Source organism: Frankliniella occidentalis, unplaced genomic scaffold, assembly GCF_000697945.3.
Source record: "Frankliniella occidentalis isolate FOCC.00 unplaced genomic scaffold, Focc_3.1 Scaffold105, whole genome shotgun sequence".
Lineage (NCBI taxonomy): Eukaryota > Metazoa > Arthropoda > Insecta > Thysanoptera > Thripidae > Frankliniella > Frankliniella occidentalis.
This window is the reverse complement of record NW_026267234.1, coordinates 461,126-473,872: the sequence shown is the minus strand read 5'-3', so window position 1 is coordinate 473,872 and position 12,747 is coordinate 461,126. Positions and strand designations below refer to the sequence as shown.

The 12,747-nt window shown below is 57.4% G+C and overlaps 1 protein-coding gene across 3 annotated transcripts in view; it reads left to right on the top strand.

Moving 5' to 3' along the window:
• LOC127749890 (uncharacterized) overlaps window positions 1-12,747 on the top strand; it is a 65,234-nt gene that overhangs the window by 16,110 nt on the left and 36,377 nt on the right. For all 3 annotated transcript variants that reach the window (XM_052269855.1, XM_052269857.1, XM_052269856.1), the window contains one exon: window positions 4,990-5,097. In XM_052269855.1, the coding sequence (XP_052125815.1) occupies window positions 5,008-5,097 (90 nt within the window). In that variant the 5' untranslated portion in view covers window positions 4,990-5,007. The remainder of the gene's footprint in view (window positions 1-4,989; window positions 5,098-12,747) is intronic.

Here is a 12,747-nt window from a genome sequence, read left to right as displayed (position 1 = left end):
CGCGAGGAATGCGTTCAGAACGCGCGTCGTTCCCCCTTGTTTATGACGAGCGTTTTCGGTCGCAGCCGTTTCGGCTGCTCGGGACGCCCACGGCCCAGCGTGTCGGAGTCTCGGACCCCATCTGCATTAGAAGGTCCCCGAGCCGAGCCGAGCCGGCCCACTGTGCACTGCCCTCGCCCAATAAACTGCAGCGCGCGACTGCAAAAATATATATGCTCGCTCGCCAAGCAGTCTAGCTCTCTCTCAGCCTCCCTCCCTCCCTCCCTCCCTCCCTCCCTCCCTCCCCTCCATCATACACTCGCTCAAGCCCGCGGGTGGTACAGTTGTCAACCCTGAGGCGGTCGCGGAACTTCCATTCCGGGAGTTGTCTTGTGGGAGAACAGAGCGCCAAGGCTGAGCGGTACGCGCGATAGCATTGTCGTGTATGTGTCCTCTCCCTCCCCGCTCCCTCCCAACGCTCCTCAATGTAAAGTGCGAAAGTCATCCATGCACTGTTCGTCTTTCATCGCGGAAAAGTGACTCATATTTTACAGTTGATATAAATTTAACGACATTGGCTGGTGTTGATGCTGAACGGCTAGGATCGCTTCTGTTTGCTACTGCGGGTCGGTTTGATGCCTGCTGGCCCGCCCGCCCGGCCGTGGGCTGGGGCGGGGCAGGGGTGCCGGCCGACCTGTCAGAGTGAAAAACGCGCACGTCACCGAATCAGGCGTGCGGTGCGGTCCGTGTGGTGCGCTGGGCCGGGTGCGCGTGTAGTGTAGTGTCAGAGGACGCGCGGCCGTGGCCCGGGGAAATTGAGTGGCGAGCGCCATTGGTTTGCTCGCTATCGCCGCTCCCGTGCGTTCAACTCACCGAGTCATAATTTATGGATCTTAGTCTATGCATGATTCTCAAGTAATCCATTTAGCAGCGCCCAATTTCTTTCACATTTAGCACTGTCGGTCAAAAATATTATGAGTTTGTTTTCATGTTGTTGTTTTCCCCAACGTGCTTGGAGCGCCTGCGAGACTCGCGGTAGGCCACCAAGCATTTCAGGAGTGTCGCGCGGGCGTGCCTACCCCGAGGTCCGCAGGGGCCCCGGGCGCTGGGTAGGCTACCGAGCAGCGCTGAGGTGTCTTCAGGGTCTGCCTACCCCGGGGTCCGCAGGCGCCCCGGGCGCTGGGTAGGTCGCCGAGCAGCGCTGAGGTGTCCTCCGGGCCTGCCTACCCCGGGGCCCGCAGGCGCCCTAAGCGCCGGGCTTGCCTGGTGCCTACCCCGGGGCCCGCAGGCGCCCTAAGCGCCGGGCTTGCCTGGTGCCTACCCCGGGGCCCGCAGGCGCCCTAAGCGCCGGGCTTGCCTGGTGCCTACCCCGGGGCCCGCAGGCGCCCTAAGCGCCGGGCTTGCCTGGTGCCTACCCCGGGGCCCGCAGGCGCCCCCGGCCTGACGGAGCGGGTCACGCGCTGATAATGGAGGCCGCCGATCGAACCTCTCTCACGTCCCCGCCGTTTATCCAGCCAATTTGTCTGACAGCGGCGGCAGCCGGCAGCCATCTCGCACGGTAGCCTCCGCGCCGAGGCAGCGCCAGAGCAGCTTGGACTCGAAATGGCAACCATGTCGTATCTTTTAAAGACCGTTTTGCTTCCGAGTGCGTGGAGACGCGCGCGCCGGGCTGGCGGCCGATGATCTCACCCCTTGACACCGATTTCTGGTTTGGGAGAGACCCGCCGGCGGGTTTGATGGGCAGGACCGGGGGAAGGACACGACGATGGCCAGGACAACGGAGGGGACGAGGAAAAGCTCTCCGTCTACCTCTTACAAAACTTTCCAAATATTGGAAGTGACATCACTAGAGGACATTGGATACTAAACCTACTCTTTGCACGGCGGTGCTACGCCGCATGTTATCGTAATTGTTACGTCAGCAACGTTTGATTTTCTGAAATGGTTATCGTCCGATTTGAAGGTGACACACGGCCCGGGCGGGCCGCGCGTGGGAACGGCTCTCGGATTACCCTTTCACCGGCGCGATGCTGGGCGGCGGCGGACCCGATCGGCATTGCGTCACGCCCCGGCCCGCCGTGACGGAAGCGCAAAAGTGCGTGCGGAGCTGCCGTATAAAACTAAAGGAACATCAGCATCATTTTGATAAGAAACGGGGACGGGGGTGTCGATAAAAGGCGCGTATAACCGCCCTATAGAAAATTAAATCAACCATTGTTCTACATTCTTGTTCGACTGTTCCACAAGTGCGGATTCTCTGGCCGACGTCACACACTCGTAACTTCATACACCTCATAACTCCCTTTTTTTGCAACATAACGTTGAGGTAGAAACGTCGTAACTTTCTTCTCCGGAATTCATTGTGTGAGACATCAGAAGCAGGGAGTTGATGACTGTCATTAACGTTTTTGTGCCCCTGGTTAAAACCACTAAATGCGCCACCGTTGAGGTGGCATGACTAGTGCCTTTAACGTACATTGTAGTCCACTCGCGCGCGTTGTTGTCTTTGTGTTCTGGTGTGACACTTTTAGTTTATAGCACTCACTAGAGGCCGTAGTTTTTGTCGATTCAATATAACGTTTGTTGGTGCGCTTTTCATCTATAGTCGAAAGCAAGCCCCCCGCGTTCTTTTCTCCAATCATTTTCCGTAATTCGGTTTTGCCGCGGCCTTGGTGCCCCGGCCGGCGCGCCCCGCCCCGTGTGGGAGGCTCGGCTCACGACGCATCGCCGCCGCGGCCGGGCAGCGATTAAAGGCGCTCATAATGTCAACCAGTCAGTCCGCCCAAATGCCAACCTGTCCCGTCGGGCTGTATTCTAATCAGGGCGCTTTTAATTGTCGCGACAGGCGCGCTCCATTAAGGCTGTGTGTGGATATGAGCCGGCGGGGCGGGGCGGGGAAGGGGGGGGGAGGGGGAAGGGGGAGGAACACTCGCAAGTTACTGCTGTGAAGAGTGGGCTCGGCGGCGCGGCGCGGGGCGGCGCGGGCATACACTCGTATGCAGAGCACGACGCGTCAGCTCTGCGCGCGCGACCGCGCTTAGATCATCGTACCGCCTGTCTGTTTAATCCTTACGACGCGTGAAAAGCAAAGTATAACGCCTAGAGAACAAGTCGCTCATAGGGCGGCGCGGTGGGGGACAGCGCTCGGCCACCCACGGCACAGACGGCGACGAATACTCACGGTCCTCGCCGCGCACTTAATTTTCCGCGGGTCGCGTATTTTGATCCGCGCGCCGCGACCGCGGGTCGTGGCGGCTCGGGTTCCCCGATCCCGGCCGCGCGCCGTCAGGGCTGCGGACTAGAACTGGGTCGCTCACCCCGCCCGCGCTGTCGTGGGTGTCACGCGGTGTGAGAAACCGCCGGCGGGGGAAATGTGTGGAAATGACAGAAAAAGGAGAAACATAAAGAAAAAGCCGGAGACAAATTATATGCTGGGCGATACGTTGTAATCGAGCAATATCGCTAATCCCCTGCTCGCGAGCAGCAGGAGCGGAGTGTAGGAGAACCGGCTTTTGAGTCATCATGGTGTCGCACGACCAGAAAAATAATGACATTAACGGTCCCGCGTTTTTGCATGTTGTTGCTTTTTTTCGTTAAACTGTTGGCATCTTGATAGATTCAGTAGGGTATGTTTTGGTTTTGGCGCGTCGGGCGCAGTAGGGGCCAGGTGGGAGAGGGGGGGGGGGAGAAGTGCAGTAATCTGCGCGACGGGCGCTTCGACACGCCCGAGGAAGCTGTGCCCACCCGGCGCCACCCCCTTGACGCATACCTGTCGCGAGTGGCGTGGTGGGGCGGGGTGGGCGCGGCGGGTTCGGGCCGGGTCGACGCGCACGCTCGCAGCTGCCCTCTGCCCCGCTGGGCCCTACCGAGGCCCTAGGGGGGCTCTCGACCGCACGCAATGCGGTGGTTGTGGCGGGCCCTCCGAGGGAAGATACTACTTTGCGAACCTGTCGGGTGAACGATGCTCTCTCCAAACGCGCGCGGCGCCGCCGGCGGCTGTCCGTGGGGACCCAGCGTCGCTCCGGGGGACACACCTGCTGGCAGCACGGCAGCGCCCACCGCTTACAGCTAACGGCAAACATTTGCTTAGAGCGACTTGTTTTTGTTTGTTTTCTGCTTTGGTTTTTCTGCGTGCCTGTGACGCTTACCTGCTCCTGGTGGTCATCATATCCCGCTAGCGTACGGGTTTCTGAGGGGTATATTCTACAGCTCAACACCACTGCAAACAACTGAACCATGTCGTTCGTATACATGGATCTTTTAAAGTTTACTTCAATATACCAGTTTTAATCGGATTTCGTTTTTGTTGTTCAGGTCCCGTAGATTGGCGGTAACCTAGTCGGAGCGCCATAAACGCGGGCTTTCATGCGCCCCCTTTTTTTCCTAAGGTGTGGCGCCGCACCTCGCCGCACTGACCCACTTCACCTCCCGCGTTTGTTTTATTTTCGTTCGCACACGCCCCGCCCCGCCCCGCCCGCTAAGCGGAAGCGCCGCCCGCCGCTCAAAGCTCTTTACGAGCGAGCCGGTGTGTGACACCAGCAGCACAAGTGCACCGGCGGCGCCACCCTGCTGGACCCGCCGCTTTCAGGACGTCTATTTGAACCCAGCCGGCAACAGGACGAATGTCGTGGCGTGTCCTTGGCGCGGGGCGAGTCACTCACAAAGGGACACTCCATCCTCCTGCGGCCGGCAGTGCCGTCGTGTGGTGGACTTGCAAATCGGAAGGTCGTAGAGGCATCATTGTTTGCGCCCAAGAATGTGTCAGGGAAGGAGGAGGGCCGTGACGGAGAGGGGTGGTGCCGCGGGGCGGGCGTCTCGGGGCCCGGCGCCAACGCGACACCAGCTGCCATTGGGAGACGTTGCTGGCCCCTTGTCTGACCCCGCTCGCGAGGTGCGGGTGAGGGTTTTGCAGTTGAATAACAGCCGAGCGCACCATGTGTGTGCCCTGTATATCTTTCGTAATCTATTGATTGACAAATTATTTTATTTTTATTTTTTTTCTTTCTCCAGGATAAATGATTAGCGACAATGACGGAGGTGGTGAGTCCGGCACATCAAGTGATCAGCGTCCGACGCTATGAGGCGGCCCCCGTGCCCGTGTCCGGCAACACCGAGCTGGTGAGTACCCGATCGTTTGTACTGCTTTTGTGTAATACTGTACCCTTATCCATCCCACACCTTATCCTCCCCGCCTTACCCGCTGGGCAGGCCCGACCTGCTTGTCGCGCAGGGCGCTGGCCTGCCAGCCTAGCCAGCCCTATACCTGACGGGCGGGGCGGTGCGCGCGGCGCGGCATGTGATCTCGACATGACGGTCGATCTCTCGCAGCAGACCACGCCACGCTAGTCCATTAAAAATTCGCGTGCCTGCCCTGGGCTTCGTACCGTCGTGGGGCGGGGCGTCGTGGCGTGGCGGGCGTGGCCCGGCGCGGCCCGCAGCGGGGCCCCCGCGGAGTGTCCGGGGTCACGCCCAGGTTGTTGTCCTAAGGGCGTAAGGCACGTCGGCCGTTGTTTCCGGACCTCGTTTGCACATGAACCAGTCCGTTTTATTAACCTTTATTATTACGAGTCGCTTCTAAATTTCGCGCGGACGAAAACAAAAGAGTTGTCGTGCGGTGTGCTGTACTTTTGTTATTTCACGCCGCCGCCGTCACGATTGGGGAAATAAAAGCATTCGCCGCGCTGTGGAGCGGCTGGCTCGGATTCGATTGGACGCCGCGCTGGAAATGTCAATCACAGCCGCTTCCCTCTGCACGTCGTCGTCGTCGTCGTCGTCTCGGACAATTAGTGATGCACCGCACATGCGCAGGTCGGCTCGCCCGCGGCCAGCATGCTGGCCGGCCGGCCTTCCCGGAGGTCGCTGGCGGTCGCTGGTGGTGACACAGCCGAGCAGGGCCTCGGGATGAGCGTCGCGACGCGCTTCCCTGTCCGCCCTCACACTACCGGCCCTCGCCCCTTGGCCGCGTCCTGGTGGCGGAATGAGATGCGCGAGTGCGGCTCTCAGGAGGAGGCTTGCTCCAGCCGCGACGAGCGCGTCAGCGTGTTTAGTCACCGCGGCGACGTCGTGGGGCAACAACGCGGGAAGGGCTCCTCGCTGACGGACGCGACGACGGCTTTCCAGGAAGGCGCCGCGGGGGAAGCGGACAGCTCACCGCGGTCTTAGCCCACCTCAGCGAGTGCGTGCAGACGGCGGTGTGGACGCGGACCTGAGCGCGGACCCCACCTGGCGCCCGGAGTATCGCCGCGAGTGCGCGCGCGCTGCGGAGTATCCGCGCGCGGATCCAGCAGCAGGAGCAGGTCGCTGCTTCTGCTGCTGCTCGGCGGGCCGTGACGGCGACTTATGATGTCTTAAGCAGTTTGATTGGCGTTGGCTTAAAAACCCACAATAGTGACAGTTTAAATTATTTGGTCAGCTATACTTTTGCTGTAGACTTGGCTTGCTTCATGTTGAAACAGTCGTCTCTTTCACAAATTGACACAAGGAGACTTAGGCAAGTGTAAATTTCCAATTTTGCCCTAACGAATGCTAGTCACTTTTTCGCCTGAGCTTCAAACAACTGTACTATTCTGACTCGGAATGGGCGGTTTCTTCGATTTTTCGATGTGAGCAACTTCTTCCATCAATTTCTGTCCAACTTTGAAACCTTTATTTCTATTAATTCGCTTCCCTGAAGTACCCCGTTGCTCAGGAATAAAAAGATCGACAATGGTCACCTACATAGATGAGACGGAAATGTACGGAGTTTGGGCAAAATCTGGAATTAACTGTAGCCCATTTACGTGACGTACGTCTTGTCGTGAGTCATTCCCCCTAGTGCCCCCACGCGTCTGCCGCCACCTGGCGGCGCCCGGCTGGAGCTCGGTACGCCGCGCGTGCTCCGCGCCCGGTGCCTCCCCCTGGTGGCGCAGGGAGACAACTAGTGAGGCTGCTGCGCCAGGACCCGGCGGCCGGCCGGCACCTGATGCCGTCACTGTCACGGAGCTGGTGCCGGACTGACATGTGGAGGTCGATATATCGCACTGTTATTACCCGGACACATTGCCTCTCTTAGTAGTGGTTAATCTTTCGCTGCCCTGGATAGTATGTTTGTCACACTCACGCTAACTCGTGTTGTTGTCATTAAAAGAAAGAACGCCACGTACGGCGATTCCATGTGAACTGCGTACGAACTGTTAGTGCTCATGACGCAGATGGCTCTGGACGGACGGGGGCCACCGACGTGGATCCGGCTGGGGCGTGGCAGTGTGGGTTAGGCGGCGGGCAGGACGTGGCCTGGTGGGGTGGGACTGGGCATACCTTTGCGACCGATCACTGCCTGGCTCACCGAGGTGATGAACTTGTACTGGGCTGGTAAAGTTTGCCGTAGTGTGCTCTCTGCAACGCAAAGAGTGTCGTTTTTGTCCGCTATACTTTTTCAGTGGTTTTTGTTCCGGGGTCCTTAATTGCAAAAATCAAAACTTGTCCACCCGGTGCGACGAGTGCGCATAGCCGCACCGCAGGGGTTTGTTCACAAATCAGCCAAGCCGTGGGCAACCCCGCTCTCGGACAAGCCGTCGGCCGTCGGCCCCGGTCGGCGCGGCTCGGGGGTCGCGTCGCGGCGGTGGCGGTACCATCTCCGCCAGTGACAGTCGTAATGCAAAGCTCGTGCGCCGGCCGACAGGCTCCGCAGGGCCGTAAGTCACTAAACGTGGGAACAACTAACGTCCGCGCCTTAAAGCGCTATCATGTAGGTGATATTTCATTAAACTTATTTATTCGCTTATCTTGGCCAATCTCGGCCGTTTCCGCGCGCTGGCCGTTTGTTTGGCCGGCCGGCCGGCATCAGGGCCCTATATAAAGCTGGCTGCTAAACTCCACGCCGCGCCACGCCACGCCGCGCCACGCCACGCCGCGCCACGCCACGCCACGCCGCACGGGGCGGGGCCGCCGGTGCCGGGCGTGTCGATGGAGGCCCGCCTGACCTTGCATTGTGCGGCCTGACCCCCCAGCGGCGTGTCCTGGACCCGACGGGCGGCTGCACTCCACGACGACTGCGGCCCGCGGGGAGCCGCCCCGGAACCTCCGACCCGCCCGGCCCGCACTGACCCTCGCCACCCCGGCAGCCGCCCCGACAGCTCTGATAGGTGCGCTAGGCCAGCAGGGTGGCGCGCCTGCCGGCCGGGGGGTGGGCAGCCCCGCGTGGCACGGCGGCGGGCGTGCGGCCTACCCCGCAGGCGGCTCCCAGCCGGGCGGCAGACAGACCAACTCAAACACGCTCTTCAGGCCGAGAAGTGGATGATACTCTACTGATTGCGCGTTTTTCGGGAGTGGTTGCTGCGGGAGAGGAGTCACGTGGTATTGCGGTGAACGGCATGGATGGGTGCGCCACGCCGCGCCACGCCACGCTCGTAAACGTTGATGCGGCAATGAATTCCGTCGGGCCGGACCGGCCGCGGCAATCGGTCACCGCGCCTGCGCGCAACGCGTACCGTGTGCCCCGGCGGCGCGCGGCCCGAGTCAAAACTCGGGCTAACCATATCGGTAATGGTCATGGTCTAAACGGGACGGAGTGCTCCAATTTCTTGGCACCCCGCTGCGAGGCCGGGCTGGGCAGGCAGGCAGGTTGAGTGTGGCCGGGCAGGCCTGGCCGGTACCGCACCGCAGCTGTGCGCGGCGTGGCCCGGCGGGACACGGCCCGGCAGGTCATGTAGAGCTGTGAGATCATTCTCACTTGAGCCGCTAATTCGCGCTCGTCCACTCCGTTTATGGCGCAAACTCGCGGCGCGCATAGCTGTTCTTAAGCTTTGTTCGGCTTGGCTCGGCCCGGCTCGACCTGGCTCGGCTCGGCTACATTCTCGTAGTCGTGGATGAATTACATAATTTATGCCAGCCGCTGCGGCGTGTGTCTGTATGTGTGTAAACATATGACAGCACCTCTGTCGCCCGGGGCCCTCTCTCTCTCCGATATGACATACTGCGCCGATTTGGCAAGGACGACGTGCTGGCGGTGGTGTTTGTGCTCCAGAGGGGCCACTTACACATCGCTTTCGTCATATATGTCCTAGTGCGGTCCATTTCTTTTCCCCCGTCCACCCTTAGTCCGTGCTTTGCATCCGAGCAAGGGTTATGGAGTCTTGGGCACAGGCCGTTGAACCCCTTACCTATAGCTCCCCTCCCATGATGATGGCAGAGACGGATGGTTCGATACGTGAACCTACTCTCTATAAGCACCCGAGGTACCTTCCTGCGCGAGGTGCTCGCCGGCCGGGCCCGGGGGTACCGGGCCGGTACTTACACGATCACCTTACACCTCCGACCGGTCCAGCCCCGGGACGCGCCCCCCTGGCTCTGCCTCCACGCTACCGACCGGGCAGGGCGGTGTGAAGAGCGCTCTCCTCGCATGTCTCGATGTCCTCAGCTCGGCCCCGCCCCGCCCCGCCCCAGCCGGGCGCTCGCGTGCCGCCGAGGTATAACGCCAGTCGGGGTAATGCGGCCAATTGACTGCCAAGCAGCCGATACCGTAGATCGCTTTTATTTTTATTTATTTTTATTTTATTTTCTGCAAAATATAAAACGGCTGTTTCTTGCCGCACGTTTATGTAACTATTTGCGAGATTCCAGAGTAGAGCCGTTGGTAGGGAGCTTCGCGTGCCTGCTATTTATTCAAACTACGCGACTTGAGACAAGCCTAACAGTTCTTATTGTTTGAACTGGAAATTTGTCTACAACAGTTAAGAAAATATGTGCCGACATTTAAATTTTTATAATTTTGCGCAAACAACGCAAACAACTGTTTCTGTCGAAGTTTCTAGACATCGTTATAGCTCTCTGCAAATGGTTCGAAATAGAATTGAATCCGCTCTGATTCATTTCTTTGGCGAAAGATTCGCTGTCACCGAAATTTATTGACCGAATTCTTGATGGTTAATAGAAGCACATTTCAGCTGCCGGTGGCGTTTGATCTGGAATTTAAAAAAAAAATAGATCCGTACAGTGTTTTTTTCTAATCTAGCGGGCGCGCGTATGTTGAATGAGCAGCCTCCGCGGAGGGTTATTGCAGGGAATGCGCCGGGCTCCGCTGGGGCGGGGCGGGGTGGGGCGGGGCGCTCTGCTCCGCGGTCCGCGGCGCCGTAATGATTTGTCATGCAAGAATGTAGCGAGTGCGGCGGCAGGGCAGAGCAGCCGCCGCCATGGGCCATGCCATGGGCTGGGCCTGCCGCCGCGCAAGCCAAAGCCCATCCGCGACCTGCGATCCCGACACGAGGTCCGGGAATGAGCTCAACTTCACATTTCGGTGCGGTGAAAATGCACACCAAATGTTTAGAATGTTTTTGTAAACTTGTTGGATTTTTGGGAGTCTTACCTATCCTGTCACTGTCGTAAATTCGTGTACAAGCTTAGGTTGACAATAGTTTTTACTTTGATACGACCACCTTTCAAAAGTTATTGTTTCTCAGTTTGTCAGTCAAGTGTGTTAAATAAATTCACGGGGCTTGACGTTCTAGTAAACTACGTTGAAAATAAAAGTCTTCTTCGCCTTCATAAGGTGCGGCAGTGTACCCCCGGAGTGCACCGAGCATGTAGCCGATGTTCCCTCCCATCCCTCTACGTCGGCGCGAGGGGCCCGAGAGGGCCGGCAGGTAAACGCACCTGTCACGTTAACTAATCCCCCGTGTCGTCATTGAGGCGCTCCGTCAAACAAATCGCAACAGGATGGAAATAATAATAATTTCAAAAAGTTAAAATCATTTTATACGTGTCTTATTCTCACATGTCCCGAGTGTTTTCTGCAAGGACTCCTCGAGCAAATACAGCGAGATGTGACTCATATATGGCAGTCGTGCTCTTGCAGTGCGCTGCTCTGCGCTATGGGCCTGCTCGGCGGTATGTCTAGCAATTAGCACCTAGAGAGAGAGAGAGAGAGAGAGAGAGAGAGAGAGAGAGAGAGAGAGAGAGAGAGATGAGCGTTGCTTGTCGGCATGTCGCTGGTCGCTGGGTCCTCTGATTGTCGGCTCTGGCATGTTGTTGTGTATCCTGCAATCGAAAATTAATGCCTCCAACAGGAATTTGTATTGTGAATTGAGTCATTATCATAGTACGCCGGGCACGTGAAAAGACCATCTTCGTACGTATCTGGTTTGTCGTGGCTTCAAACGTTGTACACGATCGTATCTGGGGCGCTTCATCCCGCGGCATATTGTTCCGAGTAGTTACGGCCAAACCAGAAAAGCGCGCATCTCTGCCCTTTCTTTGGTCAGCAGCATCGCAGGCCAGGCAGACCTGTTGAGGATCCCTGGCCCTCGCCGCGCCACGCTACGCCCCGCCACACCGTTGCATACAACAACTACAACGTGACCGGCATACCCGTCCCCGTGCATAATGGAGAGCCGCTTACCTAACGCCCATCGCGACGTGTCGTGTATTTGTTCCTTTTCTAGCGACTTTTTGCATTATTAATTTTTCCGCATTTTCTGCGCTTGATTCGAAAATGCTCTATCCATTTAATTTTGTTGTTTTTTTGAAAAGAAAAGAAATGACGATGGCTGGTTAAAGCTAGTAGTATGTTGCTGCCCGTATTGAACAAACCGGAGCCGGAAAGATTCCTTTTAAATAGAGTGTGTTGGCGAGAGAGTACCGGCAGGGATTGGGCCTACTTGCCCGGGCCTGCTGGCCGGCACGGGCACGGTGATGGAGCGGTGGCGGGAGGTCATGGTCAATGGGCAAGAGGTCCCACATAGCAATATTGCTGCTGCCTCCCATTTCTCCGCGTGCCGTGCAAGAAGGCGCGCCCGCCCCGGCCCACCCCGCCCCGCCACGCCACGCCACGCCACGCCACGCCACGCCACGCCACGCCCGCAATGTTTGAGGCCCATGTGCGCGCCTCCCGGCCGGGCCCATGCATAGTGTTATGGCCATTCACGCAATGCGTTTTGTGTTCGGAGATGCGTCGGCAGAGCAGTCCTTGAATAGCATCCAACGGTCTGCCTAGTCGCTCCCGAGTTGTCAGCCCACTTATCGGCTGAATAAAAAGATAAAGATGGGAAAAAAACAACCTAAAATGACAATGTCATTTTATGTCGACTTCCTTCTTTGTCAATGGCGCACACTGCAGATAAATTGTAGTAAAGACAAAAGCGGAGAACATTAGAAAAGAAAATTTTGCCCGACCAAATTATAAGCTCACAAAACTTTTAACTTGTTTTGGAACGTTTTAAGACCCTCTCGAAATAAAATTTCCATAATTTTCCCCCGCAAAGTGTGTTTTTTTCTCTTTTAATCTCACCTCTTCTGATACACAATTATCTTATCCTTTTTATCTCATTTACCATTACTGCTGCCTGAAACGAAACAAAATCGTAGACAACTAATAGGATCGTGGATTGCCGCCCCCGCTCATGTGGCTCTCCGAACGTTTGACAGACTGTGGGGCGTTGCGCAACGCTGTCTGCGGTCCTGGTTTGGACCGGGCCGGATGTCACTGCGGGCCCGATTAGGCGCGTGGCTGACGTCTACGCCGTGCGGACGCGCGCGGCTACTGGCCCGAGCCTCTTCACAACATTCGAGTTTGAAACTTTTCATTCGACATGCGGAAACCCCTACACCACTTACTTGCGAGTGTTACAAACAGCCGAGTCACTCAGAAAAACCCCATTGTTGGCTCAAGGGAATACTGAAAAGATTAATAAATTACCTAGTTTAATGGACAATAAGTAAAGTTAAAATCTAAATAAGAGACAAAATCACAAAAAATTGATTTATAATTGTTCTAATTCGTTGTAGTATTCTCTT